Source organism: Mandrillus leucophaeus, unplaced genomic scaffold (genome assembly GCF_000951045.1).
Source record: "Mandrillus leucophaeus isolate KB7577 unplaced genomic scaffold, Mleu.le_1.0 Scaffold97, whole genome shotgun sequence".
Classification (NCBI taxonomy): domain Eukaryota; kingdom Metazoa; phylum Chordata; class Mammalia; order Primates; family Cercopithecidae; genus Mandrillus; species Mandrillus leucophaeus.
This window is the reverse complement of record NW_012110585.1, coordinates 3,071,146-3,090,876: the sequence shown is the minus strand read 5'-3', so window position 1 is coordinate 3,090,876 and position 19,731 is coordinate 3,071,146. Positions and strand designations below refer to the sequence as shown.

The following is a 19,731-nucleotide window of genomic DNA, read 5'->3' as shown; positions in this document are numbered from 1 at the left end:
CCCCCGCCAGAAAAAAAAAAAAAAAAAAGAGTGGAAGCAGGTGATTGATGCCCAGGCAACTGTTGTGCTGGTGGCTTGTGTTGCAGAGTTGGGAAAATATTATTTACCCCGTGCAAAGGATTGGCTCTGAAGGTAGCACTTGGGGAGCGCTCCTCGGGGGGTGACCCATCTCCCCACTTCTTCTCTCCTCCTCTCCCATTCACTCCTCCTGCTCACAACTCTTTCAGGTGCTCAGCACAGTGGTTTGAGGCAGGGCTCTCCCATCATCTGCTTGGTTCTCAACAGAGGAGGTGGTTCATGAAGGGTCGTGGCTGAATTACATGCCTACCCTGGTGAGTAGATGAGCAGACATCAGGCAGAGAGACAGGCAAGTCAAGGGCAGCAGGAGAGCACGGCCCTGGCTTGGAGACCTGGGTTCTCATAGACACTGTCCTGGAATTGCACTGTGGACTTGGCCAAGCCTATCCTGCTCCCTGACTCAGTGTCCGCCTCTGAAGAATGAGGGCTTGGGCCAGGCGCCCACCAGATCATGCACTTTGGAGAATTCCACAGTTCCCCCTGCTGACAATGAAAGTAGCATGTTGTAGGCAAGGAGCCAGGCTTTTCCCCGAAGTGGGGGACCTGGCTTGTCCACAGACCCTTTCCTTTGCTCTTCCTTTGTGTGAGCCCTCCATGGGGCACTATGCGGTTTCCTCACCCCCGGCTAGAGTGCTGCATGCCCCTTCAGCAGGGACTGTCTCAGCCTTGCCCACAAGGTTGTTTTGAAGTCCCCCCACCCCCAGTCCCTTCATGTTCCCTCTTGGCTGGTCCCTGAGGCTGTCTTGCTCTGTATGGAAATATTCACCTTGAATCTCCCCAAAGTACCCAGAGGGTGGAGACATCATGGTCTTGGGAAAATATTAGCAAAAGGGGCACCACTCCACTTGGAGCCATGTTAGGATGTGCTGGGAGTGACGCCTGGATTCTGGCAATCTCAGCCTCCTGGGGGAGGGAAGGAGGGACTGCTCCACCATGCAGAATTACAGACTGGAGGCTGTACTTCTCCTTTCTGTGATGGCAAACCAGCAGGCTTGGAGCCCAAGGGTCACACTCCTCTTGTGAGGGTACCAGGTTTGGAGGTCTGAGATACTCTGTCCCTCTTAGATATGAGACTGGGCCTTTTTCTCTCAAATGTAAAATTCAGAATAGTGATACTGACTTCACAGGCTTGTTGGAAGGGTCAAATGTGGTAAGATGTCCAGCTTCATACAGAGCCTAATGCAAGCCAGCAATCAATAAATGCTGTAGAAAGAATTTATTTCTACCTTTGCAAAAAAATGTTTCTTTCTTCCCCTTTCCCCTCCCCCATCAAGCCTTCCCTCTATTCCTTCCTTCATTCATCTGTGTCCATCTTTCCATTCATCCATTCTTTCACCCACCCATCCATCCATTCATCCATCATCCTTCCACTTATCCATCCTTCCATCCATCCATCCATCCATCCATCCATCCATTCATTCATCTATTCTTCCATCCACCCATCTATTTTTCCACCCATTTGTTTATCCATTCACCTATTCATCCATCCATTAATTCTTCAATGTATCCACCCATCCATTCACTCATCCTTCTATCCATTTGTGAAAGGAAAATAAAAACTTGGGAACCCAATTCACTATGCCAAAAGAAAAAAATTAACCTGAAAGTTGAGTAACACAAGAAACTGCCTTTCCTTTCATTCCTAAGCAGGTAGCTACAAATAAAAGGTTAAATATCTCCACAGGTAGCTACTCTATGTTCACCTTATCTTATATAAGGTGCCAATTTACTGAGCAAGGGAGGAACACATAATTGATTATTCCCCACCTGCTCCTTTTCTCTTGCAACATGTGGATCACCATACCCTCCTTTTTTTCCCTCCAGCCCACTTTCCCCTTTAAATATCAAAGCCCTCAAAATTATCCTTGGAGAAAGGAACAGATCTTTCTTCCAGGTATGTCATTAACCTTGGCAAAATAACCTTCTAAATGGATTGAGACCTGCCTCAGATACTTTTCGGTTTACACATTTATCCTTCCATTCACCCAAGATTAGTTTGTCAAATAGTGACTGAACCTATAAATTGTTACTGCTTATTAATTACTTGGCACTATGCAAGATTTTGGCAATACTTGACAACAAATAAGTCATATCTCCTGCTCTCAGATGCTTGCAGGAGAGACACAAACAGATAATGGCAGTGCATAGTAAAGAGGAACAGAGTTGGGTGAAGAAGAGCATGGACTTCAGGACCGGGTCCTTCTAGAGAAGGCGATGTGTGAGCTGCATCCCAGAGTGAGGCTGAGCCAGGCCCAGAGGTGGGGCCACTTCACAGCCCAGCTGAGTGACAGCAGAGGAGCAAGAAGCAGCCTGGCCTGGGTGGGAGAAAGGTGAGGCTTGTTGTCGTTGGCACCTAAAGGTGGAGGCAGATGATGGCAAGAGCTGCATGGAGAGGTGGGTGGAAGACAGACACAAGGGCCTTGGATGGATGCCATACTCAGAACCAGAGCTCTGTCTTCTGGGCAGTGCACAGAAGGAGCAGATCTGAGTGGCAGGACCTGGCCATCCTCAGACGTAGGGTGTGCAAGACAGAAACCGGCACAACCCCCGGGTTCTTACGGGGGATGTTTGAGGGACAGTGGGCCTACCAACAGAGAGAATACCATATGGTAAGATGCTGACCTCTGACATGACCCCTGCCCTCAGAGAGCTTCCAGTCTTGAAGAGGAGACAGTTGAATAAATGATGGCCACCTTTGTATTCTCAGCCCCCAGCACTGGGATTTGTGCACAGGAGGGGCCCAGTCAAAGTCTACAGAGTAAATGAACCAGCTCTAATATGTCAAGGTGGAGGTGTTCATTCATTCTGTCAACAAATACTTATTCGGGGTTTCCCTGTGCCAAGAACTCTTCCAGGTTCCAGGGAGGTGGTGGAGGGCTGGGGAGGAAATGCACAGATATCTAGCTCTGCACAGGGCTCTGTGGGACTGGCAGCACACAGGACAGGAAGAAGGTCAGGAAGGGCTTCCCTGAGGAGGCAGTAAAGGGGCTGGGATGGACTGGATCAAAGGGGTTTGCTGGGCAAAGAGGTGGTGAAGAGCAAGGCAGGAGGAACAGCAGCTTGTGCAAAGGCCCTGTGGTTGAAGCAGGCATGGCCCTCTGAGGGACTGAAAGGTGGGGGAGGAAGGCAGTCAGCAGGCTGGAGATCTGCAGGTGAGGAGCTGCCTGGCTGGAGATGAGGTTGGGTAGGCCAGGCCCTGAAAGCCCCTAGCATGCCCTGCCCTGCAGGGGTCCCACCCCCAGGGTCACCGTCTGGCAGTACCCCCGAGGGAGCCTTTCTCCAGAGTACTCATCAAGGTCTTTGATCTTGCGCATTTTACTGATGTGATTTGTTCTTGGTCATTTTCCCTCCACTAGCACTCAAGCTGTGAGAGAGCGAGAGGCCATCTTTTCTATTCACTACTGGGTACCAAGTGCCAGAGCAGTGCCCAGCTCCTAGGAGGTGCGCTGCAGAGAAGGAGAGCCTTGTTGAATGGACACAAGGGAATGGGCATAGCACTTTCAGAGGCCAAGGCAGGGGGATCACTCGAGCTTGGGAGTTCAAGACCAGCCTGGGCAACATAGAAAGACCCCAACACTATAAAAAAAAAAATAGCCAGCGTGGTGGTGCATGCCTTTAGTCCCAGTTACTCAGGAGGCTGAGATAGGAGGATCACTTGAGCCCAGGAGGTCAAGGCTGCAGATCGTGCCACTGCACTCCAGTCTGGACGACAGGGTGAGATCTTGTCTCTCACACACACAAAAGGATTTATTTAGGGAACATTCCCATGTGCCAGGCATTGGGGGATGTTGCCTGTGGCCGAGGCTTTCACCATGGAGGCTGCTGGGCTGGCAGAACAGGCGCCACAGGCCAGGCCCACCCAGACATGGCAGAAGGGTTTCCAGCCGGTAGGGGGTGAGTGGAGCCAGGTTCCAGGGAGCCAATTCTGGCAGCAGGAGGAACAAGCGGTGTCGGAAGGAAGGGCCAAGGCCTCGGAGGGGATCAGTCTAGGGCAGGGTCCAGGTCCAGCTTCACTGACCAGAAGCTCTTGGCTGCTGCTGCCCTCCGGACAGCAAAGACCCGCCTGGCCCCACATGCCCTGTGTCCCTTCCCGTCCTTTCACGCAGAGCTGGGCGTCAGAGCACGCAGGCCTGCCGTCAGTTGGCAGGAGCTTCCCCGCAGGGACACAGTGAGAGAAGGAGGAGCTCTGAGAGGCCAGGGGATCTGCACATGCCCCATGTCGGAGGCACCAGGCAGGGGTCCAGAGGCCGATGGGAAAGGCCACCCCAAGCAGAGGGGCCAGCAGCGGTGAAGGCCTGGGGCGAGTGGGGCACGGCGTGGCTGTGTGCACAGGGCCACACCCAGCTGTTCAGGAGGCAAAGCAGGATTCTGGGGACTGAGCTGGGGGACCCAGGGCTTGTGGTCAGTGTAGACAGGGTCATTCATGAGAGCCCTGTGTGCCATGTGAAAGAGTTGACTTCATCACGGAACACGAGGACCTCCAAGGATAGCGTACATAGAATTATCAAATTCCTCAGGGTTAAGAACCTGGTGGAGAGGTACTGAGGCCAGACATGAGAGGTTGGGGCCATCCCAGAGGGAAGATGGTGACCGCGTGGAAGACAGCAGAGACTGCCCATCAAGGGATCCCAGAGGGTGAGCAGACATGAGGCCATCATTTTTGATCAGCAAGCTGGACTCGGGGCCTGTGTGGGGGCCACGGTGTGTGAGCTTCACCAGGTGACTCCACACCTTCTCTGAACTGGCCAGAAGGTGCCCTCCTCCTCCAGCCAGGCCTGGCCTGATGGAGCATGGGGTGCGGTCACCTGCATCCTGCAGCTGTGGGTGGCTGTGTCTGCCTCATTGGCGAAAGCCAGCCCCTGAGCCCCTCTGTTCAGCCCCAGCAGCTGTACACAGAGCCCAGATCTGAAAGGAGAAGTCCGTGAGGCTCAGTAGCGCGAATGCGCTCAGCAGCTGTGCTGAGCCAGGGTTTCCTGGCGACGTCATCCTGGCCGATGCCCTACTATGGCCACGGGCTGTGGCCTGCACCTAAGAGGTCGTACAAACCAAGTGCAGACCTTGTCCTGGGTCAACAGGGAAGGAGCCCCTGGGCTGAATTCTAACTTTCGGCCCCCAGACACTCTTGGCTGATTCTGGGTTTCAGCAAAGCTTGTTGGAAGCCCGCTCATGAGACATACTTTCTTGGCCTTGGACCACACTCCCTGGGCCTCGGGTTGAGAAGTTCCTGGTGACTCAGAAAGCAGAGGGATTAAGTCTCAGGGAGAAGCCGCTGGCTGCAGGGCGGACAGATCTGTGCCTGCAAGTTGCTCTTCAATAACAGGGAGTGGCCTTCATTTGCATTGGCTGCTGGGAACTTCCTGAAGATGGTCCCCAAGCCCCTGGAGGCCAGCACCTGTGAGGAGATGCAGTGGGAGTGGGGGAGGGGAGGAATGAGGAGGGGAAGGGCGGGGGAGGCTTGCTGGGCAGATGTCAGCAGAAGCTCCATGATCAGGACAGAAACTGCTCGGACCAGGAGGCTCCAGTGGCTTTCTTGGCCCCTCAAACCTGGAGTCTGGGCTGGGCGAGCAAGGGGAGATGCGCCATGTCCCTGTGGGGCTGGAAATGGGGAAGGCTGCTCCTTCTGGGTGTGCCTGAGCGGGAGGACCCAGGTACCCCGATAAACCAGTTTGGTTCCCCCATCTTGCCTCCCAGGGGCAGGAACCAAGTCAAGCTACAGCCTGGCACTGCTCACCTTTCCCAACACCTGAGCGCCTACCAGGGCTGACCCGGTATGGTGGGAAGCAGACGAAAGCAGGGGCCCACCATCTCCACCCAACCGCATCCTTCATCCCCCTGCATTGCCCTCTGCCCCCTTTGTGCTCCTGGGGAGACTCTACTAGTAAACTCCTTCACCCCTGGGTGCCAGGGACTGTACTGCCCAGGTGAGCTCCCCTCAGTTAGGGAGCGCCCACTGTCTTGTGCCATGCATGCTCTAGGTCACTCAGTCTCCTAGCTCCCAGCACAGTGAGGCTGGCACAGGCACCAACCCCTCTTCACCCGGGAGAGAAACCGAGGCTCAAAGAGGCTGAGGGGTTTGCATAAGGCCACTCAGGTGGTAAGTGCCTCAGCTGGAATTCAAACTCCAGGCCATCCAGCTCCAAGCAGCTTTGAGGTCTTTTTGTAGATTCTTGGAGGTGGACACTGCAAGGGACCTCCAATCCCATTGGTCACATTTTCCAAAGAATGTTTTGCAATAGCTGTTACAGTTGACCCTGGGACAACATGGGTTGGAACTGCAAGAGGAAGGAGTCCCTGGACTGAATTCTAACTTTTGGCCTCCAGATGCTCCTGCGGGTCCACTTACACATAGATTTTCTTCCTGTGCCACCCCCAAAACGGTAAGACCAACCCCTGCTCTTCCTCCCCTTCTGCCTGTTCAACATGAAGATGACGAGAATAGTGGCCTTGATGATAATCCACTTCCGCTTAATGAAGGGTAAATGTATTTCCTCTTCCTTATGATTTTCTTAATACTTTCTTCAGCCTACTTTATTGTAAGAACACAGTACATAATACATATTACATACAAAATATATGTGAATCAACTGTTTACATTATCAGTAAGACTTCTGGTCAACAGTAGGCTATTAGTAAGTAAATTCTGGAAGAGTCTAAAGTTACATACGAGTTTTCAACTGCACAGGAGGTTGGTGGCCCTAAATCTCATGTTGGGGACAGGACAACTGGGAGTGGGCTAGGTCCCCAGTTATGGGGTGCAGAGGGTAGGGGAAGAGGCCTCTACTTACTACATAACTCAACAGACCCTTGGGCTGTATCCTCTTTCTCCCCACTATTGTGGATGCCTCCATGGCAAGAAACTGCTAGATGGGCCAGACTTCCCAAATCCAAATCAAGATTCTCTTTTTCTTACTATTACTTTATTGAATTAATTAATTTTTAAATACCACCAGGTGTTCCAGGGTGGTCTCCCATCCAAGTACTAACCATGTCCGACTCTGCTTAGCTTCCAAGACCAGACAAGATAGGCACGTTCAAGGTGGTATGGCCATAGACCCAAGTCTAGATTCTTGCACTGAAAAGCATGTGGGTGCTTATGAGAACGACAGGGCAGATAATGGGAAATCTTCCCAGAAAGCTCTGGACCTGTGGTTGCTGCCCAGTGCTAAGCTCTCAGGAAATAATACTACCACTACATTAGCGTGTTATTTTACAGTTATAAAGCATTTACATTATCCATCAACTCATTTAATTACCACAACCAACCTATGAAATAGGTGTTTGACACCATTTAGCAGATGAAGAAACTGAGGTTTAGAGCATGCGTGTGGCTTGTCTACTGCTATTCAGTAGTGAAATCAGTTCTCAATCCAGATCCTCCAACTCCAAGGAGAGTACACCACAGACATTTTTTAGGAGTGAATGGAAGATATATGAAATACACAGCACTACAATATGTCCACTAGCATTCTTGGATTTAAATTTAATTTTTCAATTGTTGTGAATATATATAACCTATAACCTAAAATTGACCATTTTAACTGTTTTCTTTTTCTTTCTTTCTTTCTTTCTTTTTTTTTTTTTTTTTTTTTTTTGAGACAGAGTCTCACTCTGTCACTCAGGCTAGGGTGCAGTGGTACAAACTTGGCTTACTGCAACCTCCATCTCCTGGGTTCAAGCAATTATCCTGCCTCAGCCTCCTGAGTAGCTGGGACTATAGGCATGTGTCACCATGCCTGGCTAATTTTTTGTATTTTTAGTAGAGACGGGATTTCGCTGTGTTAGACAGGATGGTCTCAATCTCCTGACCTCATGATCCGCCTGCCTTGGCCTCCCAAAATGCTGGGATTAACAGGCGTGAGCCACCGCACGCAGCCCATTTTAACTATTTTTAAATGTATAGTTCTATGACGTTAAGAACATTCACATTATTTTGCAGCCATCACTACCATCCATCTCCAGAACTTTCTCATCATCCCAAACTAGAACTCCATATCCATTAAACATTAACTCCACACTCCCCCTCCTCCCGGCCCTTGGCAATCCCCATTCTACTTCCTGTCTCTATGAATTTGACTACTCTGGGTTCCTCACAGACAGACTCATACGATATTTATTCTTTTGCATCTAGATTATTTCATGTAATATAATGTCTTCAAGGTTCCTCCATGTTGTAGCATGGGGCAGAATTGCCTTCCTTTATAAGGCTGAATGATATTCCATTGTATGGATAGACCACATTCTGCTTATCCATTCATCCATCCATGCTCACCTGGGTGACTTTCACTTTTGGCTACTGTAAGCAATTCTTCTATGAGCCTAGGTGTACAAACACCTGCCCGAGTCTCCACTCTCAATTCTTTTGGGTGTGTACCCACAGGAACAATTGTTGAATCATATGCCAATTCCATGGTTGCCTTTTTGAGGAACTGCCATATTGGTTTCATCCACTATGTCTTTTCAATTTGTTAAGATACAGTAGTCCCCCCTTAACTGCAGCTCCAGTTTCCTTGGTTTTAGTAACCTGTGGCCAACCGTAGTCCAAAAACATTAAGTAGAAATTTCCAGAAATAAATAGTTCGTAAGTTTTAGATGTTGCACCGTTTTGAGTGGCATGATGGAATCTGCATCATCCCGCTCCGTCCCACATGGAGCGTGGATCACTCCTTCCTTCAGGGGACCCCTGCTGTCAACGCCACCCTCCCGTTGGTCACTTAGGAGCCATCTCCGGTATCAAAAGTACCGTCGAGTTATCACAGCGCTCGTGCTCAAGTCACCCTTATTTGACTTAATGATGGCCCCAAAGTGCAATAGTAGTGATGCTGGCAGTTTGGATATGCCAAACATAAGCTACCAAGTGCTTCCTTTCAGTGAAAAGGTGAAAGTTCTTGATTTTGTAAGGAAAGAAAGAAAATCACATGCTGAGGTTTCTAAGAACTACCTAAGAACAAATCTTCTATCTGTGAAACTATGAAGGGAGACAAATAAATTTGCGAGTAGTGGATATAGGGTGTGGTACTATCCCCGGTTTCAGGCACCACCTGGGGGGTGTTGAAATATATTCCTGATGGTGGATTAGAGGGGTCTACTATAAACCAATAGCCATATTAAGGGAAAATCTACTCAAACACTAGGATTAGAAATATTTTTTTATTGTCCTTTTAAAGACATTCTTTTTGGTCACTTGCCTAGAGTTCAGAGGGCAAGCACAGGACCATATGTTTTTTTTGTTTTGTTTTGTTTTTGAGACGGAGTCTCGCTCTGTCGCCCAGGCCGGAGTGCAATGGCGAAATCTCGGCTCACTGCAAGCTCCGTCTCCCGGGTTCACACCATTCTCCTGCCTCCGCCTCCAGAGTAGCAGGGACTACAGGCACCTGCCACCTCGCCCAGCTAATTTTTTTTTGTATTTTTAGTAGAGACGGGATTTCACCATGTTAGCCAGGATGGTCTCGATCTCCTGACCTCATGATCCACCCGCCTCAGCCTTCCAAAGTGCTGGGATTACAGGCATGAGCCACCGCGCCTGGCCAGGACCATATGCTTTAAAGACTGTCATGGGCTCTTGTCCACGCCCTTCTCTTTGTCCACAATAGTCCCCCTACCTGGTCCACTTAGCAGACTCGGCACCTCACCAATCCTTGCCCCCATTTCTCAGGAATCAGGAAGCTAGAATGATTCATGTGAAAGAGCTTTGGCAGAAGGGATAGGCTCTGTGGCCAGGAAGACCCAAGGTTAATATTGGTTCTGCGCTTTACTGTGTGATGATTGACAAGTTACCTAACCTCTCTGAACTTCAGTTGTGTTAGTGAAATGGGGACAACAGTACCCATGCACCCAAGACTGCCATGGAGATCAAATGAGATGATATGGGCAGAGGGCTCAGTGTGCCATGTCTATGGCTGAGATTATGATCATCAATCCCTTCCCTGTTCCTCCTGGAAGCATGGGGCTCCTGTCCTGCTGCGGTCACCTCCTGCCTAGCCTCACAGGAAGGCCGGCTCCTTAGCGCGCAGGGATTTGGGTTCACTCTGGGCTTGCTGGAGAATGGGGCAGAACAGGGGCCAGCCAGCAGAAGGCTCAAAGAGGCAGCTTTCAGTACAACAGCAGGAAGAACTTTCCAGAAGCACCGGCTGCTCACTGGCAGAGTAGGTCTCCCCTCCAGAAGTGAGGAGGTGCTCCCCATCAGTCTGACAGCTGAGGGCCTCAGATGCTCAGACACTGGAGAGACGGGATTCCTGGATGTGTGTGTCAGGTGGGGGTTGGATCCGGAGACTTCTGGGGCCCCTCTCAACTCTCAGAAGCTGTGGGGATTTCCATGGAGCTGACAGTCCCTGTAGCCACAACGGGGGCACTGCCAGTGCATCTTGGCCAAGCCCTTCAGCTGACTCGAGCTTGGTGAGGGAAGCCCTGACTTGGGATCCTTGTCATCCTCATGGTCATCATCCCCCGGAGATGAAAGCAACTGGGCAGTCCCACCGTCTCGGGGACACAGTGCCATTCCCAGCCTGAGATGCGGCTACTCCATTCTCATACCTTGTCCCCTCTAATGCTGGGGACTCCAAGGCTGACCAGTATGTCCAGCTGATGGGGGAAGAACCTGAGAATTCAGACGTGGGAAGGGGTCCTAAGAGAACGTGTACCATCTGCCCACACACAGGTGGCACATCCAGGCCAGGACACCTTAGCCAAAGGGCACAACTCACCCTGCCAGCTGGGCCTGGGCCACTCACCATCCTGGAGCCTTCCTGCTGGGGCCAGGATCCAGCCTCTCCTGTGAACAGCTCTGGGTGACCCAGTTAGGAAGTCAGTAGGTGTCAGTCCTGGTTCATCCAGGTGTTGCTCTGTCTGCACTCTGCAGCCCCAGCCCACTTGCTGTGGGGACTCTCCTGGGCTGCCTGCTTCTCAGGCCTTCCTGCACCCCTGGACGTGTGGACAGGTCTCCGTGGTCAAAATTAAAAGTTGCGCGGCTGGGTGGGCGCTGACCTGGTTCAAATCCCGACACCTGTCACTCGAGGTATGGCCTTGGGCAAGTTACCTAATCTCTCCAGACCTCAGTGTCTTCATCTTTCAAATGGCACCTGTGATGCCAGACTGCAGTGACAATTACAGAAGCTGTGTAAAAGGCCAGGCACATGACACACAAGGCCTCCCTCTGTGGGATGGATGGTCTCTTGCGGAAGGCAGGGGAAGGTTTCTATGACCCCGTCTTGATTTCTGGCCTACTTACTGAAACTGGCTCACCCAAGGAGTGGTGACCTCCCTCAGTGTTATAAGATGGACTGCTCACACCCTAGTTTACTTGGTGAGGTCCTAACCTCCAGTGTGTCAGGACGTACTTGGAAAGAAGGTCTTTATAGAGTTGATTAGGGTCAAATGAGATCATTAGGGCTGGCCTTCAGTCAACAGGACTGCTGTCATCATAAGCAGAGAAAACATGGACACACACAGAGACGCCAGGGCACAGGTGCACAGAGAGAGACCACGAGAGGATGGGAGGAGAAGGTGGCCGTCCGCAAGCCAAGGAGAGAGGCTTCAAGAGAAACCAGCCCTGCCAGGACCTTGACCTTGGACTTCCAGCCTCCAGAACTATGAGGAAATGAATGTTTGTTGTTGAACCCACACAGTACGTGGTTCTGTGCGGCAGCCCTGGTGAACTAATACCACAGGGAGGCATCTACACAAGGAGAGTTGCCCGTTTGTCCCAAGAAATGCCCCTCTAAGATCTCAATCTAGAGCTGCTGTGGAGACTTCCACCATCCGTCAATCATGAAGTCTCATTTAAAGGCTCCTCCAGGTCTCGCCTGAGGGGTGTCAGGTTCTGGTTGGGAAGGAGGGTCCCTGGAGGCCTTTCCCAGGCTGCAGAGGGTGGCACCTTCTCTCTGCTTCGTGGGGGTGGCACCTTCTCTCTGCTTTGCGGGGGTGGCACCTTCTCTCTGCTTCGCGGGTCTTGAGAGGCTGGAGGCTCCCCAGTTGAGGGCGGAGTACTTCAGGGCTGCTGGGCAGACCCTAGGCATGGCCATGATTGTCCCAGCAAGAACTGTTGTGCCAGGAGCTTGGAAGAGTCACTGCCTCCTGCCAGCCCAGGCTGCTGTGGGCAGGTGGCTGCTTTCCCGTCCTAGGCTACCCGGGCAACATTTCCTTTAGAATCAGGAGTGACCATGGGTGGAATTGCAGATGCCAGGACCATGATGCCTTTCACCAGGCACTCACCCGGATGCCCTGTGCCTCCATTGACCGGTCTCAAGGCCCACCTCCTGCCAGGCCTGGGATTTGGGGGCCTGGCCATATGAAAAGGTTCTTCCTGCTTCAGCTGTCTTGATGGAGCGTCTGAGAGAGGCCGTGCCTGCCACGCGTGATGATGATGAAGGGCGGAGTGGCACAGAGGTCAGAGCGGTGGTGGGCTGGGGAGGTCCTACAGGTGCCAGGTGGCCACAGGTGGGACACCTCCAGGCTCAGCTTTCTGTCAAGGGAAGCCTGAAGCAGGGGAGGTTGTCCCCACCTTTCCTGCCTCCTGTGCAGGCTTCCTGGGTACCCTAAATCTCTGCGGCTCCTCGAGGCCCCCACATCCCTGTCCTCTCCTGAGCCTCCCCGGGGTTAGACAAGGTGGGCAAACTGTGCCCCCCGTCCTGTGGTTTTCTCCCACCAGGACGTCCCAAGCTGGAAGACTCCCGCTCTGTGTCACAGCTGGTGGCTTCACCCTTGGCCCAGGGGAGATGGCTGGATATGGTCTGCCCAGAGACTCCTGGAGGCTGGCCAAGAAGGCACAAGGAAAGGACTGCTTCTTCTGGCCTGGTGTGGGGAGCAGAATGTCCTGGAGAGACATTTGCCAGGCCAGGGCAAGCCAAAGCTTTTGAAGAAAGGGCCCCCTCCCTCCCCATGCCAAGGCCTGATTGGGCCGGGAGATATGCTGCACTGGTAGCTGTCCTGGCAGAGCTCTGAATCACTGCTGTGCAAACATGACCCTCCTCCACTGCGACTGCCAACTTTCTTATCTAGAATGCAAACACAACGCAACCATCCTTAGCTCCAGACTAGCAACGAAAACATCCCTGGAGGAGCCACCTTCCAGGACGACTGAAAGCCCAGTACGGATTTTAGCCGAAACAGACACAGAACCCCCGCCCCTGCCCTGGCTACCTGCACCCACATTCTGAGATAGGCATAATGCCAAGAGGAGGACAGGGTGGGATGCAAGGTGGGAAAGAGCTGGAATGTGCCAGGGACCTGACCTGCCACCTACGCCAGCTCTTTCTGCCCCTGGCCACCAGAGCCCCCTCCTGAGGACAGCAGTTTCCTGCTCTCTTGGTCTGGTAGGCAGCAAGGATGGCTCCCTCGTGTGCCCAGGGCCAAGCGTGAGTGTGGGCAGCTGGTTAGAGTCCAGGCCAGAGGTGGTCCGGCCCTCCCTTCTGCTGGCCCATGCCTTGAACCCATCTGCAGGATGAAGGGAAGGCAAGAAAGGGCATAGACAGTGAGCGCCCCGATGGCCTGCATGCAGCTCCTTCTTGCCCTGAACCATGGCTGCAGAGAGCGGCACCTTCTCTCTGCTTGGCGAGTCTTGGACATGGGTGGACATGGACATGGGACCATCCCGTGTCGCCTCCAGGCATATGGTAGTGAACATTGGTTAAGCACTTACTATGTGCTGTTCACCCTGCTGCGAGTGCTGCATGTCCGATTCATTTGCTCCTTCCTGTAAGTAGGAACTGTTACTGCCCCCATTTTACAGAAGAGGAAACAGAGGCACAGAGAGGGAAACTAATGTTCTCAAGGCTGTGCAATGAAGTGACAGTGGTGGGATTTCAACTGAGACCTCTTGACTGCAGAGTTTGCTCTGCTGCCTGTCACATCAGTGGTGTGTGCAGTGTGGAAGGAGCGTCACTGGGGCAAGGCATTGGTCAAGTCACTGGGGCAAGGAGCGTCACTGGAGGCCAGCCCTCGCCTCCTCTGCGCATCTTGAACTCTCTGTCTCCATGGGCATCAGGAATCGACTCATTTATTGGTTCGTTCATTTGTTTCTTCCTTCAACTCCTATTCTGTGCCGTATGCGTCACTCAGCACTCGGGGGTCGGAGGGGACAAAGATGTACAGGGTGCAGACCCCTCTCCCACAGCTCCAGCCTCTCCAGGCCAGGCCTTTCTCACTCTCCAGCTGAGGACTCCAGAGAGGCCCGTGGTCTGAGTGGAGAGGGAAGGGGGATGGCCTGGTGAAGCAGGGCGTGAGAAGGACAGACGAGACAGTCATCGCAGGAAAGGAGCCGGACTGGGCACGCCTGCAGGGCCCAGAGGGAACGCAGCTGCAGAAATGCAGGTGTGAGGCGTCCAGGCCGTGGCCATGGCCTGGAGAGAGAAGCTTAGCCCATAAGGCCCAACGCTGGAGGGGCCAAGATCAACTCTGGGTGGTGCGATCCAAGGACAGGGAGAGGCTTAGTCAGGAGGGGAGTTTACCCGGGGCTGGAGGGCAGAGGAGGGAATGGAGGATAGATAAGGGCTGGTGACTCAGAGCCTATGGTCCAAACCTGCGCAGTGCCACTTGGATGTCACCAGAGAAGATCAAGGTTAGGGCTGGGGTTGGGCAGAACTGGAGCAGAAACAACTGAGCAAAGCCGGGGGAGGCAAGGCTGCAGTTTCCACGAGCGGTGCCCCAGGACTGCCTAGGTCACTGCCGTCCGGGTGGGGCAGGCAGAGGACCTAAAGTTCCTGGTGGACAGTGGAGCCCAGGAGGGTGCCTGAGACCCTTGCAAGTGGGTGTAACATACAGGCAGACTCCAGTGCACACTTTCAGGGCTTCCTCTATGCTGGTCACCTTTCCAGGGCCATAAATGAACTCAACAAGCCTGTGAAGCGGATGTTGTTCTTGTCCCAAATTTACAGATGAGTGACCTGAAGCACAGAGAGAATGGCCAAGGTCCCACAGTTAGGAAATAGCAAAACTGGGGCCCTAGAAACATGTAGGGCTCAGCCTGGGCCTGGAGGTGACGGCAGCGTTTGTCAGTGAGGAGGACCTGGGGAAGGAGGTGCTGCTGGAATTCTACCCTCTGCATCTGGGGGACTGTGGGGTTGTTCACGTTCTCATGAGTGTCCCTGCGCAAGGCAGTAAGAACACAGGTGCTGACAAGGACACCACCTGGGCCAGCCTCCTGGCTCAGGGACAGCAGGCACCATCCTGACCAGCACCGTGGTGAGCCAAGGTGCAGGAGGCCTGGCTCTCGTGGGGCTCTGCATCCTGGGGTGCTCCAGCTGCACTCGGCTGCCTACTCTCTCCGCACTGCAGCCAGCCTGACATGGCTCTCAGGAGCCAGCTCTCCTGGTGGGTCAGTCACCCCCTGGGTGGAACTGGGACAGTCTCATTTGCCTCCTGTCTCCCTCCTGACTTCTGAAACAAATCTGCAGTTTGCTTTTTTTTTTTTTTTTAATTACTTCCTGGCCCTGCCTCTGACCCTGTCCCATCTCCTGCAGTGCAGGGTCACTGGGCAGTGCAGGGGCTGAGGAGAAGGGGCCCTGGCACGTGTCTACTGGGCCTCGTTCTTGCTAGGGCTGATCTGAAGCAGGTGACCCCTGACTATGCCAGGTTTCTGGATCACATCCTACTCCTTCGAGTTCCCAGGTCCCTGTGTCTCCTAAGAATAAAGGTGCCACTCACTGGGCCCTTCCCAGGCACCGAGCGCCATGCTGTGGGCTTTCAGGCATGGTCTCATTTGATCCTTCTAATAATCCCAGGAGGAGAGTGATCCTGCGTCCCCATTTTTCTAGATGTGTTCACAGAGGCTCAGAGGGATGAGACTTGCCCTAGATCATGCACCCAGTAAGGGGCCAGGTAGGACCTGAATTTTCCCTCTGAACCCCCAACCTCCTGATGTCTATTTTCAGCCAGTTTAACTTCAGGCACGGGAAGCCCACCTAAGAGTTTGTTTTGAGTCCATGTTTGTATCAACCATGCCTCACGCTTCTTCAGATAATACGAAGGTGAGAGGAGAAACTCCTAAGCTGGATGGGCCAGGATTAAGGCGGAGAATATTTCAGGAGGAAGGAAAGGAAGGCCAGTCTGAACGAGGTGGCATCCGTGGGGGTGACTGTGAGGGTCTGCAAGTGCATTTGAAATCGCCATTGCACAAGGGCAGGATGGGGAAATGGTTAGGGGCTTTAGTGGACTGCCAGCCTGATGCCAATCTGTGTACCTGATGCTGATAAAGCCAATGCCCTCATCGGCTATATAAACAGGAGCATCATGACCAGCACAGGGGAGAATGCACATCCCTGACCACCTCACTGATTGCTGTGTTTGAATCCAGATGCCATATGTTAAGACTAATACTGAAAAACACAAGGCTACTTGGATGAGGGCAGCGAGAGAGGTGGCAGAGGTTAGTTAGGAGGTGGTGGGGGGCAGGGTCTATGGGAAGGATGTCATATTAAAATAGAAAAAGAGATGATGTGGTATGGGTGGTAGTAAACACAGGCATATTTGACTCATTATATACAGCGTCTGAAGACTAAACTATAGTAAATAATGAATATATGTTAAATAAATAAAATGGCATATATATGATTTAAGGAAGCTCTAAATAAATGTATGTAGCAGAAATTTAGCTAGCATTTCAGTAAATATTTGAATTTTTAAAAGAATAATAAAAGGTACTAGGATGCCTAGTCCAAATGGAAAGATGTACTAGTCGCATTATATGAAGCTCAATAAATATGCTCAGGGCCCACAGGCTGCTGAGAATCTGGAAGACAGATTTGGAGAGGGGCAGAAGGCAGCTATAGGCTAGATACAAGGAAGAACTTCCTAATGATGAGTGTGGTCATGTAGGGAATGAAGTGCAGGAGGAGGAGGGATTCCCTGTCCCTTAGGGGGTGCCAGCAGAAGCTGGAAGAGCTTAGTTGGCATCCAGGGGCTCCCTGTAGTCAGGGAGAGGAGTTTTCTGTGCACCCAGCTGGAGAGTCCATGAGACATAGCTGTGCCGTGTTGGTAAGGCATGCTCCAACCAGAAGTGCCGAAAGCTCCAGGGCGCCCTCATCTTGGGTTGAAGTTGGGTTTGCATCATCATCGACTGTTTTCCAAGGGCTTGGCCTGTGAAGGCTCTGATGGGGACTTGAAAGAGTTTGCTTCCCACCTGCTTGCTTGCGGCTGACATCCCTCTTCCTGGTTGTCAGTGTCTGTTCTGGCCACGAACCCCTCCAGAGCTCAGACACCAGGATTGAACTCTGGTACCCACATGTGGCTGTGAGCAGTGGGGAGGCAGGACCCTGAGAGACACCCTGAAGGCTCCTGTCCGTGGGGCTAGGGATGGCAGGAGGGGGATGAGATGTCCCGAGGATCTCTGAGTCCAGCCTGTGAGTGATGCCATGTCTTGCTCTAGCCTTTAGGCTGGGACCACTGGGTAGGAACGCAGCCTGGCAGGAGAGAATTGGAAGAGAACCTGGCAGCCGAAGAGATTAAAGAAAGGCTGACCCAGGTGTGCCTAAGGCTGGGAGCACTGGATGCCTTCAAACAGAGGTGCCGTGGGACATTCTGTGTGTCTGAAAAAGCACTCGCAGTTTGGCAAATCAGTTGCAGAATGCAAGATTTGAAAGTAGTGGACCAATCAAGAGAGGGGGGTGGAAATGGTACTGGCCCTGGGGATGGTCAGAAGTGGTGAGATTAGAGAAGGACATTGACATGCTGCCAGCAGTACTGAGTGATGAGTTATGGCTGCCTTGAGGATGGCGCCTTGTGCATGAGAGACATAGCATCGTGCAGCCTGTGTGATTGGCAGCTACTGAGATTATGACCAGAAAGCCAGGGAAGACCTGTAATGTGCCTCACTTTAAAAAAATCTTATTATACTTTTTTTGGAAAATAATTTCAAAGCAAAATAAATTACATGAAAAGTTGCAACAATAGTAGAAAGAAACTCTTTCCAGTCCACTTAAAAGAAGTGCCCCACCCGACACACCCCACCGAAGCATCATTTCACGTATATCTTCTAAAGCAAGAACGTTCATCATCACGACCATCCGATCCAGACCCTCACCCTGAACGTGTCACTACCGCCGGGTCCCCAGACCTCACTCTGGTTTCCACAGTTCTCCCAATAACCTCATTTATAGCAAAAAGACGGCCACAGGTCACGTTTGAACACATCCTTTCGCCTCTTTCAGTTTGGAAAGGTTTATCAGTCTTTCCTTGGCTCTTATGGCCTTTGACTGTTTGGATCTGGCAGGAGAACTACTTTGAGCAATGCTCCTAATTTGCTGTTTTCTCTTGATTAGATTTGGGCCGTGAGTCTTTGTTGGAACCATAATGGGAGGATGCTGGTTTCTCGCTGCATCCGACCAGGCACATGGGATTCTCTGTGTGGCCTCTTACTGACAATGTCCACTTGGATCATTTGACTAAGGAGGCAGCTGTCAGCTTCTTCCCTGTAAGAGTATTCCTTTCTCTTTGTCACTAGGAAGGATGCTGTGAGAGAGGTTCTTAGAAAGCATGGAAGTATCCCATTTCTCATCAAGCATTCGCCCACTACTTTTAGCACCCACGGATGTTTCTCAGTGGAATGAAGCACCACTGCGAGGGCAACCACAGAGAGCCTGCCTCATGTATTTGCCTAATGAATGAATCTGCACTTCGTTGCCCAAGAGGTGGGTGGAGTGACCACAGCTCCTCATGCCACCAGGTCCTTTTCTCATGCAAGCCCAGCACAGGGCCAGGGTGGGAGCAATGCTGCCTCCATGTACCCGCCTAACTGCATCCCCCGTCTGTGCATGAGCAAGCTCCGGGACTCCCCTGGGACTTGCAGCAAAGCCAGATCTCCTACCAGGAACAACATGCAGCCCTTCAGGGTCCATGAAGGGTTTTAAGTCGGGGAAGGTGACACATTTGATTTACGTTAAGCGAAACCAAACCAAACCAAAACAAAAGCGAACACCCTGGCTGTTGTGCCCACAGCTTGGAGTGGTTCAGATTTACAGTCAGGCAGACCAGTGAAGACTCAGAGAGGTTGTTTGGGGAGCCTGGGTAGAGACCGTATTTTCAAGCGTGTGAGGAGGCCCAGTGCCAGGGAAAGGCAGGAAGGGGCCCTGGCTCCTCCCAGGCTGCCAGGGCTGTGAATGGCAGGGGAGTCCTACGTGCACCCACCCATCCCACCAGCCTCTGCTGACTCCTGCCCTGGACGCCCCTTACCTTTGGTTTCCTTTAGCAGCTCTTCCGTGAACTTGACCACCTGGGCCACCTCCACCCATGGGAAGCCTTTGCCCACTGCAAAGATGATGCTCTCGTAGAGGGTGTCCAGCAGGATGCTCCTCCGGGAGTCTCTCTGTTCGTCAAACTCCTCCCAGTTCAGAAGCCTCCGCAGGCGCTCCCGACCTTGTGGTCTCTGCAGGGCATGACATGGGAATTGCAGGGTGTGATATGGGGTTTGCAGGGCATGATATGGGGGCAGCAGGGTGTGATATGGGGTTTGCAGGGCGTGATATGGGGGCAGCAGGGTGTAACATGGGGTTTGCAGGGCGTGATATGGGGGCAGCAGGGTGTGATATGGGGGTTGGAGGGCATGATATGGGGGCTTCAGGGTGTGACATGGGGGCTGCAGGGTATGATATGGGGTTTGCAGGGCAAGATATGGGGTTTGCAGGGCATGATATGGGGGCTGCAGGGCGTGATATGGGGGCTGCAGGG

At 52.3% G+C, this 19,731-nt stretch overlaps 1 protein-coding gene across 1 annotated transcript in view; it reads right to left on the bottom strand.

Moving 5' to 3' along the window:
- Positions 1 to 19,731, bottom strand: part of LOC105532574 (chromosome unknown open reading frame, human C8orf74) — a 26,471-nt gene that overhangs the window by 4,259 nt on the left and 2,481 nt on the right. The window contains exon 2 of the mRNA XM_011970740.1: positions 19,237 to 19,429. Within this exon, the coding sequence (XP_011826130.1) occupies positions 19,237 to 19,429 (193 nt within the window). The remainder of the gene's footprint in view (positions 1 to 19,236; positions 19,430 to 19,731) is intronic.